Below are 19,328 nucleotides of genomic sequence, written 5' to 3' on the forward strand. Positions count from 1 at the left end.
CTGCGGTTAGCCCCTGGCTACCATTGGCCTCGGTGGTCCGCTGGTTGCCGCGGTCCTCTCATCTTCGGAAATATTTTTTTTTAAATTACACATTTAATCGGTGAATGGACCATGTAGTTCCACTTTAAAGTATAATATTGCCTCAAAATCGCCTCAAAATATCTTAAAACATACTTTTATTGAACAACAGCAACAGAAAAGAGAACTTTTAACTTTCAATGGTGCGCTCCATTGAAAGCTGCTGCTGCCCCATAGTAGTCTCCAGCTTCCTTGTTGTGCTTTCTCCAGCGTCGTCACGCCCTCAGAACCCCGCCTGCTTTGCATCCAGAAATTCAAAACACATCTCTGCGTTGTGATAGGCCCTCCAGTTCTAGGTCCTGGAACATTGATCGAAGCTAGACCAACTCGCAGGCAAAAATGATTTTGGCCACTGGCGGGTGGGGCTAGTTTACTAGGCTAGATAAGTGCAGCTAAATCGTGTAGTAAGCTGCAAAATACATGAAACAGAATCACATTAAGCTGTTTAAGTGAAGTTTTGTGCTCATTTAAGTTGCTTTTATATGCACTGTGTTCAGATATTAACTCTAACTACATACATTTTAGAACACAAATAGCTTAACAAAACAATATGTACATAATGTCAAGCTATAAAGCTTCAGTGGATTGTATTTTATCAAATCATATTCATATTCACAGAGGACTACAATTATGTGGCTTTTAAAAAAAGCTAGAACAGACAAAAGTCTCCTTCCCTAGAAGTGTAGACATGATGGACACACTCATCCAGACACCCACTGGAAGACCTGTAGCTGTGACTGCTGCCGAGGGGATTCTTCAAAGTGTTTATATTGGAATAATGAAAACTAACCCCGTATCCATATCCCTCCACGAATATGATCTACTGTAAAGTGCTCTACCCCCAAGACTAGACCCACAAGTGCATGGAAAATAAAACAGAAGGTTGAGTTTATAACATTAGAGAATGTAAAATATTGCCAAAATGGATGTTAACCCTTTATTGGGCAAGTTACTATTTTTGATCACTTGTATACTCCTTAGAAATGGAGCCCCCCACTTTTGTCATATTTCTTAATACATTCGGGCAAGTTGGCATTTCTTGATATTATATTGACATCAGTTTTTGCCATAAAAATATCCATATGTTTGAATGCTACAAAGATTATAAGGTAATGATCTAAAAGTTAGTGAAAATGTCATAAAATAAGTGTATTTACCCTTAATTTGAGTAGGTAAATAAGAAAATCTCCCAGTGGGAGGAGCATTTTTATCCATAAAATCATTTTTTCCCCTTATTTTAAATGTAAATTTTCTTATTCCATTTGCAGTTCAAGAAAAAATGACTTACTTAGATTTCAGTTTTTTTTGCAGTGCACTCTTGCTTGAAAGTTAGAAATTTTAAGTCTTTCACTGAGTGCCCTATAAAGGGCTAAGTATTGTAATGCACTCCATTGTGAAGATCAGGAGAGGTCATCTTATGTAAGAGCAATGGGAATCACAGAGCCAAAAAGGTTGCACAGGACAGGATCTATGAGATGAAGGACTAATCATGGTTTGAAAAGGTTTGAAGAAACAGGAGAAGAGGAGATAGAGAGAGTTTGTTATTTTTCTTTCAAAAAGAAAAAATGGCCACATTCAACTTCAGCTGCGCTTTTTGAAAGATGATCCTATTGATCATCACGATGGTCACTGTGCCGCTTGTGGTAATGAGTCATGATGAACATAATAGGGCACCAGTGTTAATCACTTCCGAGAGGGAGACGTGATGGAGAGCTCAAGAGGGAGCCAGGAGCCAAAAGCGTGAAAAGCAGAGGTAGGCACTTAGGAAAGGAAAAAAGATGGGGGGCTAGGAGAGTTTTCTTTCTTTTTTTATTTTTTTTGAGTCCCATCATTATGGTAAGGCTGAGTTAGAGTCACGCGTGTGTGAGAGAGACGGAGAGAGAGAGAGAGAGAGAGAGAGGAGCAGAGAGGATAGACAGAGAGAGGCGGCCGATGATGACTGCGTTCGTCCTTCTCAGACACAGTTTTGTGACCCACTGACGGACAGCTCCAGCATCCGAAGAGGAAACTTAAAAATCACAGAAAGATCCGAGACGGGAAGGTAATTTCCACCTTTTTTTAAATTTAAATTCTAACTCATCATGCACATGATTTATATTTGATCTCGGTCGGACTGAGTGGAGATGAGACCCAGTTTCCCCCATCATCACCATCATCGCTCGGGTATTTGGGAATTGCCTGTCTGCTCTTTGGCATCACTGCTCCACACTCAACGGGAATCACGACTGAATTCTACTTTTGATATTCTTTTCAATATGAGGCTGTGGATCGGTGGATATTATTTTAGATAACTGGAATCATTGATGGAGAGGCTCCGTGCGCATTTGCGCCAGGTTTTTATCGCTTTAAAATAATAAAAAGATAAATGGCTTTAACTATGATATAACTATATATTTTAATTTGGCAAAAAATGCAATCAGTGGAGCAAATGCTGCCGGAGAATGATGAATATAGGCAGGAGCCCCGTTTGAAAGTCCTTGCTTAAAGACTGTGGACCAGTCCCCTGACGCACACCGCCACGCGCTTTAATGTGGGATTATTTAACCGCAATGGTGAAAAACAAAAAAATAATTATTGATTCATTCATAGTTTGCATCTGATTTGTGCATCGTTTAGGTTTTGCCTCCCTACCGATTAAGGTGAAGAAGATTGCACTTTCCCCCCCCCTCTCCCTGACAAACGGACAGGTTATATTTTTGCTTTACGCATTCCAAACAAACGGGCTCAAACAGCCCCGGGCGCAAATATTTTAGCTTTGCACAATCCGTTTATGCGCAAATCTGTCTGCGGTCCAGTGTGTCCCTAAAGAGGCTGTAAGTCTCTTCAAAACGGCTCAATTGTCGGTGATGGCATCGACACAACACATAAAGTGTTTATGTGTTTTGCTGGCGGGATAATCCCGTTTCATATTAATTTCAACTGAATCATATCAACTAGGTGAGAACACATTTATTTTGTTCATTATCAATACCTATTGTTATTAGAAGCATTGCTATGTAAAATTAATTTCTGGTTTTCCTTTTTATGGCATATGCATGATATAAGAGGAGAAATGTTCATGCAAAATGCACTTATTTACATTTGTATATATATATATATATATATATATATATATATATATATATATATATATATATATATATATATATATATATATATATATATATTAGTCAACATTGTTGATTGCATTTAGCTTGTTTGTTATGCATTGTTAAAACTCTGTGATAACAAATATTTCATTAATCAGATGCACCACTGTGGTGTCAGAAGTTATAATGGCCACACTTTGGCATAGATATGTGTCATGTTTTCTTCTTTCGTTTAAGATGTTAATGAGCCAGTTTATTGAGTTTTTTTTTATTTAATTTTTATTTAACATTAACATTTTCTTTCCCATTTTGATTAAAAATTTCGCGCTTGGCTCCACCCCCAAATTATTTTTTGTATTAGTTTTGTCAGAATTTTGGGGAAGATTAAGCAAAGCAGTTGTTTTTATTTTATTTTCTTCAAGCTTTAAAATTAGCAGCCTACAGCCTACTAGTCTGCTTAAAAAAAAAATCTCAGATCCGTTTTCTTACTTGATCAAGTTCCTTTCATTGCTGCTTCTCATACAGATCTCCAATTGATTTGGCTTTTGGTAAATCACACAAGTAGTCAAACCCCACTCCCTTTGGCCACCCCCTTACAAATTTTTTTTTTGAGGCGCCCCTGCTAATTGCTGGCATTCATTACACACCTTAAGTTGTCGACAATAAGTCTTTGGCTTTATAATTACTTGTGCCAGAAATGAGCTTGTGCCTTTGCAGAAATTGTCCTTTTTTTCCCTGTGCACAAATGTAATAATGTGTGTGTGAGACCTTAAGCATCCACTGCCCCTCCTGGGAAATACATTTGCTTGGATTTATGACCTGCCTTCTCAGGTTATATCGATTATTACAGCCTGCTGTGTACCAGCTATATTTTTGTAAGAGCAAGGAAAGTGGGTCTACCATATCTATATATAAATTCTGGATGTTGTTGGGAGCACAGCAAGCGTTTGAAACAGTCATCTTTGCAGCTGAGGTCAATTCTCTAGTGAAACATCTTTGCTCTTACAGCCCCTTGTTGAGCACATTAGGACTAATGTTATACATGAATGGCTCCCACACACTCTCACATGCACTTTTATGATGGGTCTTAAGCGATTGTAATGGGTCCGATCGGTGTGAGAACTGCTTATGTATGGGGAAAGCTAGTATAGTAAACATCCCTTGGTGAATACCACAATTGCATTATGTGTATGTAAGGCTATAATTTGCATATGGATTGTGATGATGTCTGCATATCAGTTCCTTTGATTGTATAAGCACTTGTCTATAATCTTTCCCTTAACCAGTTGGGACAATGTTGGAATTCACTTGGTAAGAAATCAAAATAGGGAAGCATCTTTTTTTTTCTGCTCTTGTTATGAGAGTGCATGTGCCAGTCTGCAGCAGTTATTTATTAGCTGGAATCACAAGGAAGTAAAAAAGGGCACAGAGGTATCAAAGGTCTAGTTTGATAAAGGGAAGAGGGGTTGATAAAAGGGGTGCAAGAGTAAAGTTGAATAGATAAAAAGGAAGAAAAATGAGTAAAGGACGTGATGAGGAAGAAGAAGAGCAGGTGGACATGGAAACGGGTAACACAGAGTCTCCTACTGCCCAAGGGTTAGAAACTGGAAGGAAACTGAAAGGTGCTGCTGTTGTAGCATAAGAAAGGCACATTTTGTATAGATTTGATCAATCTTAATAATGCGCCACACAGTTGGGAAATGGTGACAGATGGAACCACATAATAAGGAAAAGATGCCAAGAGTGGACATACTGTACTGTATAAAATATGAGGTTGTTTGAAAACCCCCTTTAAGCTTTAACAGTTTTAACATCTCTGGGGATTAGTAATGACAAAGAGGGGGGAAGTCAACTCTTACCCTAACCTCTGATATACCTTGTAGCCAACAAAACAAGGTAGTCACAGTCCTATGACACCTGATCTATGTTAAGGCTACCCTCTTGGCAGAATGATGTCCCCTGACAGATGTTTTCTGTGACCAAGATGGCGAGCTACCGGAACACCGCAGCTTCGCGGTAGGATTTACATGAACCAAGTTACTTTCTCATTCTGAACTTATTTGCTTTGGGTTATGGACAAGAAAAACCCTACAACAATCAGACATTGATTGATGAACCGTTGAATCACTCTAGATTCATGAATGGACTAAAAAGGAAACTCTTGGGTGACATAAGGATTTATTGTTTTGTTGATGAGTTTGTTTGTTTTTGTTTCTTGTCGTATTTTTGGTTATATCATAAAAGAAGTCACTGTTGTTATAAATATTATTAATATTGCATACCTTTATATATATATATTTGAAAAAGACTCAAACTTGAATATAATAATTGAAACATACTTCGGTCTAATGGTATTTTGTTCACACCCACGGGCTCCATAGGCGAACCTATCTGAGTGCCTATTATAACTGGCTGCAGTCAGGCGCCTAGCCTTAAATAAGCGTTACACGTGGCGAGCTAGCCAGGAGCTTGTGTGTGTGAACATTTTTTTTTTTGGGCTATTTCTCATTTTGAACATTTATTTCAGTTGTAGGAATAGGAAATTCTAAGTAAAATATTCAACTTTTTCAAAAGGTAAAATAAAGAATACTTAATTAAAAAAAAAAACATGATGGATATTGTTGAGCAATCTGGTATAAATGTATCACAGTCTGTGATGATTACTGGTGCTACCGATACCAAGGTTGATGAGGAAATACTTAATTGCTTAAGTAGATACGGTAAACTTAACCGCACTTTATATGTAACTGATTCCTCAAGCACGTTTTTTAAAAACCTGATCGTTGAGTTTGCAGATTTAGCTGCTTTTTCCGCACTACAACCGCTTCTACCTTATACTTACACCTCTCAAACAAATACTGACCGAGTGTTTTGTGTCACCGCTTTGGCATTCGAGTATGCAGCCACAGAGGGCAGCAGCAGCAAACATCAGCCCAACTACATCGCTGAGCTCAGGAAAATTGCTGATCAAAGCGGCCATCGTTTTGAAGATGTTCTGAAGACGGTAATGAGCCAGATAGGCCAACATCTGCATGCAGCAGGAGCAGATGAAAATTTTGATGATGATGATGATGATGATGACTATGACAATGATGAGGAAGAGGACGGAGTAAAGGTGAAAGAGGAAAGGGAAGTGGATAAATTTACTACTGCACAGCCAGTGCAAATGGACTTAGGATCATTATCCTCACTTCCTCCTGCTCATTCATCCTCGGGCCAGGGAGCACGACCTCGTCGAAAGCAAACTGGACCAGCTCCAGGACTGTCGCTTTCTACCAATGATCTTAACCCACCTCAGATACAACGGGTTGTTGTTGAACATGTGGTTCGAAATACTGATTTGACTGGTCCAACCTCACTTCGTCTCCGTACTTTTTCAGGAAGGTTTCCTAAGCCGAGTCATGAAGCTGACTTTGAGTCCTGGCGTTCCCAGATTGAGTCTCTGCTTGCTGATTCCAGTCTCTCTGCACTACATGTCACTAGACGAATCACAGAGAGTTTGTCATCACCTGCAGCTGATTTAGTCAAAGGTTTGAGCCCCAATACAGTACCAACAGTTTTGCTAAGAGTACTAGATTCTGCTTTTGGAACAGTGCAGGACGGTGAAGAATTGTTTGCACAGTACTTAAACATTCTGCAGAATCCAGGGGAACGACCATCCACTTACCTTCAAAGGCTTCTGCTCACCCTCAACACTGTTGTGAAGCAAGGAGGAATTTCACCTGCTGACATCAATAAACATTTACTCAAACAGTTTTGTCGTGGGTGTTGGGATAACACTGTCATCACAAAGTTACAGATGGAACAAAAGAGAGACAACCCACCATCTTTTTCTGACTTGTTGTTGTTACTCAGGACAGAAGAAGATAGGCAACATGCTAAAGAGTCACTTATGAAAAAGCACATTGGAACGTCTAAACAGAAAGTTCACGTTCAGTCCCAAAGTGCCTGTTCTTGTGGACATTCTACGTCCGATGAAGAGCTAAACGAAATGAAAAAACAACTTCAGAAACTACAGCAGCAAATGTCTCAACTTCTGTCCAGGATGAGTCCAGCTGAATTTAAATCCATGTCGAAACAGAACAAGTCCTACTTTTCACCTCAGGTACGAACCAAGCCCAAGCCTTGGTACTGTTTTAATTGTGGAGAAGACAGCCATCTTTCCTCCTCCTGCACAAATAAAGCAAACCCAAGTCTGGTTGAGCAGAAAAAGAAACTGTTACGCCAGAAGCAACAAGCATGGGATGCCAAAAATTCAAAATCTTTAAACTAGAAACAGCTCCTGTAGTGGGACACACAGAAGCTGTGTATATGAACAGTCCCAAAGAACGCAGGATAAGAACACTGCCACAAGGTCTTATTGGCACAAAGAGCACATGTCAAGTTCAGATACAAGGAGAACAGTTTAACTGCCTCCTTGATTCTGGCTCACAGGTTACTACTATCCCCTACTCCTTCTACAATACTTACCTCAGGGACCATGAAATCAAACCAATAAACAACCTGTTGGAAATAGAAGGAGCAAATGGACAAACAGTGCCTTACCTGGGATATGTAGAGATCAACATGACCTTCCCACCTGAATTGTTTGGTTTACCTGTTGAAGTTGACACACTTGCTCTTGTTGTGCCTGATAATAAGCCATCTCAATATCTGGTTCTCATTGGCACAAATACCTTAGATGTTGCTTACAGCAAACATTTTGACACTCACCCTGACGAGTCATTTCAACCTACAGTCTCTGGTTATATAGCGGTGTATAAGATCCTCCAACACCGCTATGCCCAGAGTTCGAATGAACTTACTGCAACTGTCACCCTGCAGTCTAGTCAGCCCCAAATCATTACTGCTGGGCAGACCACAGTTGTAGAAGGGTGCTTAGCTTCAAGATTGTGGCAAGGAGAAAAACAAGTCCTCCTGGAACATCCGAGTTCCTATGCCCTCCCTGGTGGGCTCATGGTAAAAACCTGCCTCATTGACTTGCCTCAACACCGGCCGTGTCATGTGCCAGTCGTTGTGAGCAATGAGTCGAACCATGAGATTCATATTCCAGCACGAGCAGTCATAGCAGAAATCAGCACTTTCCAGAGTGTGATCTCACAAGAGCAAACAGTCCACAATTCAACCCAGTCTACAGAGTCCCTACAACCATCTCAACCACAATACAAGTTTGGAGACTCACCTTTATCTCCAGAATGGAAGCAGCGAATCATCCAGAAACTCAACAGTATTCCTGAGGTGTTTGCAAAGCACGAGCTGGACTTCGGCCGGACAGACAAAGTTAAACATCAAATCAAGTTGTCTGATCCCACTCCTTTCAAACAAAGGCCAAGACCAATCCACCCTCAGGATATTGATGCTGTAAGAAAGCATTTGCAAGAGCTTTCTGATTCCGGAGTAATACGCGAGTCTGATTCACCATTTGCTTCTCCAATTGTGGTTGTACGCAAGAAGAACGGCAGTGTACGCCTCTGTATAGACTATAGGAAGCTAAATCTTCAAACAATAAAGGACGCCTATGCTCTACCCAAGCTTGAAGATACGTTTTCTGCCCTTTCTGGATCAAAGTGGTTCACTGTGTTAGACCTTAAGTCGGGCTATTACCAGATTGAAATGGAGGAAAAGGAAAAATCCAAAACTGCCTTTGTATGTCCATTGGGGTTTTGGGAATTCAACCGCATGCCGCAAGGGGTCACCAATGCCCCAAGTACATTCCAAAGGTTGATGGAAAAATGCATGGGAGACTTAAATTTAAAAGAAGTTTTGGTTTTCATCGATGATTTAATCGTTTTTGCACCTACCTTGGAAGAACATGAAGAGCGCCTGATGAAAGTTCTCAACAAACTTAAGGATTTTGGGTTGAAGCTGTCAGTTGAGAAGTGTGTGTTTTTCCAAACATCTGTGAAGTATCTGGGGCATGTTGTGTCCCAGAATGGTGTTGAGACAGATCCAGATAAGATCAAAACACTTACCTCCTGGCCAGTGCCCAAAAACCTAAAAGAGCTGAGGTCTTTTCTCGGTTTCTCTGGATATTACCGACGTTTCGTCCAAGGATATTCAGCCATAGTTAAGCCATTGCATGACCTGACTGCTGGTTATCCGCCATCTCAGAAGAAACTGAAGCCAACGGTAAGGCCAGAGAATTACCTGAACCCCAAGGCACCATTTGGAGGACGATGGACTCCAGTGTGTGAAAAGGCTTTTGAAACCATAATCGAAAGATTAGTCTCTGCCCCTGTATTGGCATTTGCTGATCCACAAAAACCCTACATACTCCACACCGATGCCAGTTCTACCGGTCTTGGTGCGGTGTTGTATCAGGAGCAGGGCGAAAAGAACAGAGTTGTGGCATATGCCAGCAGAGGTCTCTCGCGGAGTGAATCCAAGTATCCAGCTCACAAATTGGAATTTCTCGCTCTGAAATGGGCAGTGACAGAGAAATTCAATGATTATCTTTATGGTGCTCAGTTCACAGTTGTCACAGACAGCAATCCACTGACTTACCTGTTATCCTCAGCAAAACTTGATGCGACCGGTTACAGATGGCTTTCAGCTTTGTCAACATTCACATTCAAGATCATCTACAGAGCCGGAAAGCAGAACATGGATGCTGATGGATTGTCTCGACGACCTCATGGTGAGCTGTCTGATGATCCTACCTCCCGGAAGGAACATGAACGAGTCCTGAAGTTCGTTCAGCATCACCTCAACGAACCAGATTATGTTTCCATTGATCAGCACACCATCGAAGCAGTTTGTGCCCGTCACCTGGTGTATAGCCCAGGTGCACATCTTGACCACGCTCTGGTGTTGTCTATGACCACTCATGTCAACAGCCTACCTGACAGCTTTACTGATGATGAACAGTTCAGCTCCCCTTCACTTCCTCTATTCTCAGCAGATGACATTGCAGCTAAGCAGCGTGACGACCCTGTTATCCGCCATGTCATAGCTCAGCTGGAACGAGGAGAATCACCATCACCATCGGTGAAGGAAGAACTTCCTGAACTGCCCCTTCTACTCCGAGAAGTAAATAAAATGGAGCTCCAAAACAACCTTCTCGTTAGGAGGAGACAAGTGGGAAGTGAAACAAAGTACCAACTAGTATTACCTGAGGGGTATCGAGCTGTTGTGCTGCACCAACTGCATAACCAAATGGGTCATATGGGAATTGACAGAACTATAGACTTAGTCCGTTCCCGTTTCTACTGGCCTAGGATGTTTATTGATGTTGTCAATAAAATCAGAACCTGTGAAAGATGTGTGAGACGCAAATCTTTACCAGAACGAGCTGCACCTTTGGTCAACATCAAAACCACTCACCCCTTGGAGTTGATGTGTATGGATTTCCTCTCTGTAGAACCGGATCGCAGAATCAAAGACATCCTTGTTATAACAGACCACTTTACAAAGTATGCCATTGCTGTGCCTACTCCAAACCAAAAAGCTAAGACCGTTGCTAAGTGTTTGTGGGATAATTTCCTTATGCATTATGGCATTCCGGAAAAGCTGCACAGTGATCAGGGTCCAGATTTTGAATCAAGAACCATCCGAGAACTCTGTAAAATGGCCAACATTCACAAAATAAGGACCACACCATATCATCCAAGAGGAAATCCTGTGGAACGTTTTAACAGAACGCTTCTGGACATGCTGGGAACATTATCTGAAAAAGAAAAAACTAATTGGACGGATTTTGTAAAACCACTAGTGCATGCTTACAACTGCACAAAAAACGATGTCACAGAATACTCACCATACGAGCTGATGTTCGGACGCCAACCCCGCCTACCGGTGGATTTAGCTTTTGGACTGCCATTAAATGAGGATGGATTTTGTTCCCACACGCAGTATGTGCAAAAGTTAAAGTCCCACCTGGAAGAAAGCTACAAACTGGCCAGTAAGAACTCAGCTAAAGTGATGCAGCGTAACAAAACCCGATTTGACCAGAAAGTTACTGCATCAGAACTAAATGTTGGAGACAGAGTCCTAGTAAGGAACGTGCGACTAAGGGGGAAGCACAAACTCGCAGATAAGTGGGAGTCATCTGTGTATATTGTTGTGAAGAAAGCCGGCAATCTTCCTGTGTACACAGTCAGACCGGAAGGCCAGAACAAACCACTAAGAACCCTGCATCGAGACCTTTTATTGCCATGTGGATACTTACCTTTTCCTGAGGAAGAAATGCCTACCAGAGCTAAAAGGAAATCTCCTGTGTTTTCTCCAGTATCTCCTGATGATGAAGAGGGTCCATCAGAGGAAGAACTAGTCGATCCACCTTTGCACATTCCATCATCTTTTGAACCTGTCAGATTTACGATTGATATTGACCTGCCTCCTGTCGAGCAGTCTGTCCCAGGAACTGAACAGTTTGTTCCCATCACACAATCTCCAGTGCCTGTAACTGAAGAGGACAGTGATGCTGAGGATGATGAACCCAAATTTGTGGAAGGGGAACTTATGACTGTTAAAGAGGAACAACTAGCAGTAGAGAGTGAGGAACCTGAAATTGACTCTGAACAACTCAATCCTGCTGAAGTCTCCAGAGCTGACGGAAGACTCTCTCCAGATCCTGATACTCCAGAGTCTGACAATGCAGAACATGACACACAAGAAACTGATATATTTGACATTCCCAGCCATACTGAAGAACCTCACTCACCAGTGGATTCAGTATCTCTGGACAGTGAAGACCAACCTCTGAGACGTTCTAGCCGCACAAGAAATCCACCTGATCGATTACAGTACACTAAACCTGGCAAACCATTACTGAAAAGCATTCAGGCTTTGCTTCACGGTTTGAGCTCTGCTTTCTCCTTCGCCCTTCAAGAAGATGAAGAACAGTTCATTGCTCCGTACTCCAATCAGCCTCCCATTTGCTGCCAGCCTGGTGCATGTACGAGGACGTACATGGGATCAGGAGGGGAGGGTGTAACCTGCATAAAATAAGAACCCGTATTTTATTTTGGCGGGTCAAATTGATAGCACCCTTTAAGTTCCGGGTCACAGGTGACTCAGATCTGAATAGCTGTTGCTGCTGTCGCTGTGGCTAGCTGCTCGTCTCGGCGTCTTCTAAACTAATAGAAGAATACGGCTGGATCAAGGCTTACTAAGACGGCCGAAGGATTTAACTGAGTGTTTTCTGTCGACCGCTCGACGGTGAGTCGTTTAATTTACGTATTTTGTTTTTCTTTAGAAATAGAAATGCGGTGGCGACACGCCCACTAAATTTGTGCATTTAAAGATTGAAAAGTATATTTATTGACTTAAGGGTCATTTTCTTTTGTTAATTTTGTGGCCGAATGGATTATATGTTGTTAAAATATTAAATAGGCCTTTTGATTTTTGTAGATTCATCCTTTTAGGACGGTTTCAGTTACTTTTTATTAAATTTTGCTAACAGCCTACAGAACTCTGGGCTTAGATATTTTTTTTGTGAGGAATAAGAGGAAAAAAAACAATTCTTTTTTGAAATGATATGGAAGTCAATTAAGTTTAATTGACTGCGTCAATTAAACTTAGATGGAATTTAAAAAGTGCACTTTACTTTGATCTGTACCGGTAACTTTACTTTGATCTGTACCGGTAACTTTACTTTGATTTGTACTAGTAACTTTAATCTGATCGCGATCTTTAATTTAAATTCATGAGAAACACTTATTGAAATGAAGTTATTTATTTATGTTGTAATTGTTGAATGTTTATTTATTTTGAATAACATTTTAACAATGTTTAAATATGATAGCTAATTTGTATTTTTATTTATGACCTTGTTTAGGTCAGGTTTTTTTTCATCCCCTGTGTCACGTCAAGATGGCGAGCTACCGGAACACCGCAGCTTCGCGGTAGGATTTACATGAACCAAGTTACTTTCTCATTCTGAACTTATTTGCTTTGGGTTATGGACAAGAAAAACCCTACAACAATCAGACATTGATTGATGAACCGTTGAATCACTCTAGATTCATGAATGGACTAAAAAGGAAACTCTTGGGTGACATAAGGATTTATTGTTTTGTTGATGAGTTTGTTTGTTTTTGTTTCTTGTCGTATTTTTGGTTATATCATAAAAGAAGTCACTGTTGTTATAAATATTATTAATATTGCATACCTTTATATATATATATATTTGAAAAAGACTCAAACTTGAATATAATAATTGAAACATACTTCGGTCTAATGGTATTTTGTTCACACCCACGGGCTCCATAGGCGAACCTATCTGAGTGCCTATTATAACTGGCTGCAGTCAGGCGCCTAGCCTTAAATAAGCGTTACACAAAGTTCAGAACAGAGGACCCAGTAATCAAGGCAGACAGACAGTTAGATTTCTCTAAAAGGCATTTATCAAAAAAACAAAAAAACAATGGCTCTGCGGTAACTGCAAGGACATCAAAGGCAGGAAACCTGTGCAGTGGAAAACTCAGGTTAGTGAGCACCTTAGGCCCCGTCCACACGAAGCCGAACCCTGGCCTAAACGCACAAATTTTTCACCAAACCAGCCTCTCATCCACATGAAGCCGGCGTTTTGGGGGTCTGTAAACGATCTTTTTTTTATTCAGCCTTCAGAGTGGGAAGATTCTGAAACGCCGTTTTCGCGTTTCCATCTTTAAGCTCGAACCACATTTTTTTTTTACACGCATGCGTCATAGCGTCGCCTCTATACACGCATGCGCGACACAGTATCACAACAACAATGGCGCCGTACTGTGTTGAATGGTTGCTGCTAATGTTACTCACCCTGCTGTCGGGCTTACAACAGAATCTTCTTCTTCTGGAATATCTCCAGGAAGAGCAGAGCAATATCGACGTCATAGTTCAGCACCTGAATTTGACTTAACCACGAAAATTGACCCGCAGGGCAACCATGTATAAATATTAGTGCGCATGCCCAACATTTCGTCGCTTATTTTTGCTTTGGCACCACAGCGCCACTTACAGGCCTGGCATACATTTTGCAGCGTTTTCATGCATTCGTGTGGACGATCACATTTATTTTACGTCTCCGTCTTTACGACAAACGTTTTGGAAAATATCAGCGTTTCGTGTTCGTTTTGACTTCGTGTGGACGGGGCCTTAATCTGGCGGAGGAAGATTATGACCACGTGAGTCACTAACCTGGTCTTAAATTTCAGTCCGTACCTAGAGGAAGAGCTGGATTCCAGCCAAATGGCTGCAATAACACGTCTCAGATGCTGATGCTTTGAAGACTGCAGAACTGGAAGAGGATCAGATCCAAGCAGATGAAGGAAGGCAGGACTATGCACAAGACAAAGCTGCCCGAAGACAGTGTCGTGGAGACTCACAGGAGTCTGGGCCAGAAGGTCAGAGATTCGAAGAGGTACCAAAGGGAAATCTAGGTGGGTGTCAGAAAGCAGATCCAGGTTCGGTCAACAGGTATAATCCAGCAGGAGTCTGAAGACAGGACATGCAAACAGATCAGAATTGGAACAGGCAGGCTCAGAGGTCCAAAGGCAGAACTGGTCAGGATCAGGCAATCAGAAAACAATCAGGTACACTAGAGAACTCTCACCAAAGGCTTGAATAATCTGGCCCTGATGACTGGTAGCAGGCAGCTTAAATAGACTGGAGCAGTTGACACAGATGAACTTTGTTGAGAAACTGGGTGGAGCTAGACAGGTGAATGGAATGAACAATCAAGCCCGTTATCAGCGCCAAGATCATGACAAACAGTGAAGCTGTAAATTTTGTAGTATAGGTTTAAAGATGATCAAGACTTTAGAAAAGTTATTGTTGGGTCCTGTAAATGGGATACCAGAAACAGCTTACTTATCAGAGTCTTATCTGACTTTCTTCCAAGTAGAGCTCTGCAGTTCATCAAGCTTCTGCTTTTAGATGTTTTCAGGACTTGTCTCTGTTCTATCTGCTCAGTTCTTTCTGTTGTTGCCTCAGTTCGTGCAGAATGAGCCTCCACTCACTGGAAGGTTGGCTAACACCAATCTCAAATCTTAAATATCTTTTAAAGATTTTTTAAGCCTGAATTCTAATTTGAGTAGGCTTTTATTGTAGTAGCTTTACAGTAGATGTCGTATTGTATCATTTATTTCATATGTTTTCTTTTTTTATGGCCTTGTACGAGTTTGGGTGACTTGAAAAAATTTTTTTTCTTCTTACTTTTAGTAAAGACAAATGTAATTGTTTGGAAATACATCTACCCACTGAAAAAAAAAATAACATGGAATCACGACCAAATTAAATAAAACAACAACTTTCGAATTAATTTGATTGATTAGATAAAACTGATGGTTTTACGTTTGCCTATTGCACTAGGAGAACCTTGTTTTTCTAAATTTGAATTTCTTACAGTAAATATTTTCTCTTATTTTCAGCAATTACACCATTGCATTTTTACAGAAGGTTGTTGCTACTCCTGACTCTCCTCTGCCAAAGGCAACCGGTGTTACTTTGCGGGAGTGACAGATCACTTCCTAATACTGTTGCCAAGTCTACATGGTCCCTCCTTCCTTTATTGACTGCATCACAGTCCCTGAACCTGCATATGTGGCCCTGCATGGTAATCCTTATTTTGTGGAGGAGAATGTAACGTCATGCACATCCACACCAGGGACAACATAAATTATCAGTGAGTCCCCTATTTCCTTTTGATTCCCTCCTAATGAGAATGAGAGAACCCCTGTGATGATCACCCTTGGGGGCTTTTCTCTTTTGTGGCATTGCTTGAGTGTGTGTTGCAGTCAACATCAGCGCACCATTCATTAGCTGACAATTCAGTGAAATGAATCAGACAACATAGGCTCCCAGGGAACTGTGTGGAGAACGAGGAAATGACTGCTTATTGCTCAACACATGAACATTCCCCTGGGCCTTCATGCACAGAGATAATGCGGTGGCTCTATTCCCATTCCAAGTCTTTCTTACATGGAAGTAAACGGGGAGCTCGTGCAATCTAACGCTGCTTCAGATCCTTCTTGTGCTTTCCAGGGATCAGGAACAGGGTGTGAGCAGCGCAGAGCCCTTTTCCCTCTGGAGTCAGACTTTCGAAGGGGAGTAATAAGGCCTTGTGACACTGCACTGACTTTGCTAAGAGCTTGATCTCAACTGTATCAGCTCAAATTACCTACTCAAGGCAAGTGACTGATGAGCCATTTCTCACCCACACGTGATGCTCTTTTTATACACCAGATAGATGTGTGTTAGCGGCCTGCTGTACTGTATTATCCCCTCCTCTTGGTGCCCTTTGATGAGGATTGTGCATTAAAGGCAGGGAAGGCATATGATTGCTGATGCAGACTTTTCAAGAAGGGGAAATTTGCCAGCAGTTTCACAGCAAGCATCTCTCTGGAGGAGTGTTGGAATTAGCCTGAACATCCTTCACGCAGCCCCACCACCTTCAAAATTTCTCGAATATTGGGCTCTGCCTACAGCATTCCCAGATGAAATTTAGGGCAGGGCACACTGACCCCAGTCTTTGCATTGCTATGTTGAGACATGAGGCCACCATCTCCCTGGTGGTGAGGGAAGAGGTGGTAGCAGGTCATTTATAGAAAATGGTTCTGTCTGGCGGGCAGCACAGTGCTCTTTTTATTTTTTTTTCTGTGGGGGCCTGTGGGATGGTTTTTCAGACGATGTCACGGTCTGATTGTCACAGACCAAAAGCGCTGTTTGCATGCAGCGGTGCAGGTATATATGGCTTGCAAATATCCGAGCACATATTCAATTGAAAGCATTCAAACAAGCATAAAGCTTTTGCATGCACTTTCAAATATCGTACTCCTCAGCTCTATTCCCCGTCCCACCAGGACTGAAAATGCAAAGACATTTTTTTTTCTTCTAACAGCAGGGGTCTGTATTACTGCCTGTTTGGACTAGATCTCTGAACTAGTTTGGTAAAAGCAAGTCCCAGCTCCATAGTGGATGGCTGTCAGGATTGGTGGAATAAAGGAGAACTTTAGAGAGAGGGGAAAAAACTCACACAGCATCTCGCTCCACTGGAGACAAAATACAGAAAAACAGGAGGCTGCCCTAGGCTGCGTGTGTTGGCATTTGCGTGTACATGGATGTCTGTGTATTAACATTTATACCCCACTGTGTAGAAATGAGATTGAAAGAGGGCAAGGCAGTCAGACATTGACAAAACGAGAACAAGTATAATGGTTGGCGGTGCGTGTAGATCTGTAGATCCTTGGATTTGCTTCCATTGGCTGTAGTACTAGAGCAGTGAGCTAAAATGATCCCCTTTCTTTTTATTTAGACAGAAAGTGGAATTTAAGATAAAGATTTTCGGTAAAAAGAGACACATTATGTCACACATAATGATTAGCAATAATATTGCTAAATATCATTGGAGAGATGCAAGTTGTTTCACACTTTATTCTTAAGGAAATTAGAGTGTTGAGATTCCTATAGCTACCATAGCTAGCTTAGATAAGCCCACACTGCAAAAACACTATAGAAATAAGTCAACATTTCTTAAATTAAGTGTATTTAACCTTAATTTGAGTAGGTAAATAAGATAATCTGCAAATGGAATGAGGATTTTTACTCTTAAACCAAGATAATTAGAGAATATGCACTTGACATATCCTCTGACATGGGAGTTGGCTCGGAGCTCATCTGCCTGGCTAAGTGTTTCCTGGACGGGGCCACCTTTTACAGTTGCCTTTTGTATCTCTGCTTCGTTTCTACATCTCTCCTTCTGTCTTCTTGAACAGATGGCCGCTCACGCTGAACCTGGTTCTGCTGGAGGTTTCTTCCTGTTAAAAGGGAGTTTTTCCTCTCCACTGTCGCTACAAGCATGCTTAGTGTGAGGGATTGCCTTCGAGTCGATGCAATACAAAAGGTTTTCCTTAAATAGAATACTAATCAATTTGACTGTATGATCTAGTTGAATTGTAAAGTGCCCTGAGGGGAGGTGTTGTGAATTGACGCCATAGAAATAAACTGAATTGAATTGAAATAAGCAGTGCAATAATTTTTTTCTTATTTTACAGTGAATGTACATTGTCTTGTTCCATTGGCAGTGTCTCACCTCTTCAATTCAAGAAAAAATCCACTTATTCTAAGAAAAATCATAATGCTGGAGTGTTTCAGTGATTACATCATAGTTGCTAATTCAGGGAACACTCCATCACTGCTCCAGGTGAGGCAGGACTGCTTGTCTCATGATAATAAAGCAGCAAATTTAAATGTAATGAATACATGACTCTAATTTGAGAGGAGATGGTCTTTGGGATTGTATTTTATGTTTCAGTATTCTGACAATGAATGTAACTTTATTTAGATATGAACATTGGCTACAAAGTGACTCATTACCTTGGCACCTAGTTAGAGAACTATAGATAATCCCCGCAATAACTGCATCTTTGTTCATTGTGCTACAATATTCCTCCATTAAAGCTGTATTAGGTAAAACCATACCTCATGCAAAAGCATGTTATTGATGATTCTTTCTAAAAAAGATTTTCCCATGCCAGAAACCATCTTGGTCCCAACCCATTACATCCCAAAAACATAAGTGCTAGATTTAAAGGCTGGATCCTTCTTCCAGTGTATTCTAAATGTCAAGCAGAAAACAATTCACGGCCTATTATTAGTATCATTGCGTATTAATTGTAAATGCAGGAATAAACAGTTTACAAATTTAACCTCTACCCACAAATCTGACCTTTGAGCAGTAATTGCAAACAAAACTACAACTGGGGATTTATTACCACTCAATAGTGTCAATAAACATATCTGCAGCTCAGTTTAAATGTTAATGAAGATGATACACTAACATTGCCAAGCAACTTTTCCTGTATTTGAAGTACTGCATGCATTGGAGACTGAGAGCTCAGCCACATCAGACCTGCATAATGGCACTGTCCAAGTGTGATCACATCATTCAGGACACAGTATTCAGTCTCAATATTAAATTTAACAACATTTTGGCTCTGAGATATGATAAAGACCTTTAATGGGTCAATCAGAATAAACCTACCAGCTTTATCTTCTATATTGTCTTTGAAAAGAGCAGGAACTTCAACCTGTTATGCATCTGTATACTTCTATCACTAGGTGAAATGTTACAGTTTTGGGATGGAAGATCGTTATTCCAGTTTTAAAACAAATGAGTCTTAATGGAACTAAATTCAAGGTCACTCTTCTTCTCAAATTAAATGAAAAAACTCTAATAAAGAT

At 40.9% G+C, this 19,328-nt stretch overlaps 2 protein-coding genes across 2 annotated transcripts in view; both read left to right on the top strand.

Annotated features, from left to right (window-relative positions):
- Positions 1 to 1,936: 1,936 nt before the first annotated feature.
- Positions 1,937 to 19,328, top strand: part of LOC119793340 — a 269,987-nt gene continuing 252,595 nt past the window's right edge. Inside the window, exon 1 of the mRNA XM_038300477.1 lies at positions 1,937 to 2,119. The gene's annotated coding sequence lies outside the window, so the exon portion shown is untranslated. The remainder of the gene's footprint in view (positions 2,120 to 19,328) is intronic.
- LOC119793341 lies at positions 11,061 to 12,961 on the top strand. The gene is made up of 2 exons (XM_038300478.1): positions 11,061 to 12,326; positions 12,946 to 12,961. Exon 1 carries the CDS (start codon positions 11,088 to 11,090, stop codon positions 12,114 to 12,116), a length of 1,029 nt encoding a protein of 342 aa, XP_038156406.1. The 5' UTR covers positions 11,061 to 11,087; the 3' UTR covers positions 12,117 to 12,326; positions 12,946 to 12,961.

The sequence above is a fragment of the Cyprinodon tularosa genome, unplaced genomic scaffold, assembly GCF_016077235.1.
Source record: "Cyprinodon tularosa strain WSP-4 unplaced genomic scaffold, ASM1607723v1 ctg45, whole genome shotgun sequence".
In the NCBI taxonomy this organism is placed as follows: Eukaryota; Metazoa; Chordata; class Actinopteri; order Cyprinodontiformes; family Cyprinodontidae; genus Cyprinodon; species Cyprinodon tularosa.

Excerpts from the sequence above, each read along its gene's own strand:
- LOC119793341 (XM_038300478.1), top strand. The coding sequence starts at position 11,088 with ATGCAGCGTAACAAAACCCGATTTGACCAGAAAGTTACTGCATCAGAA.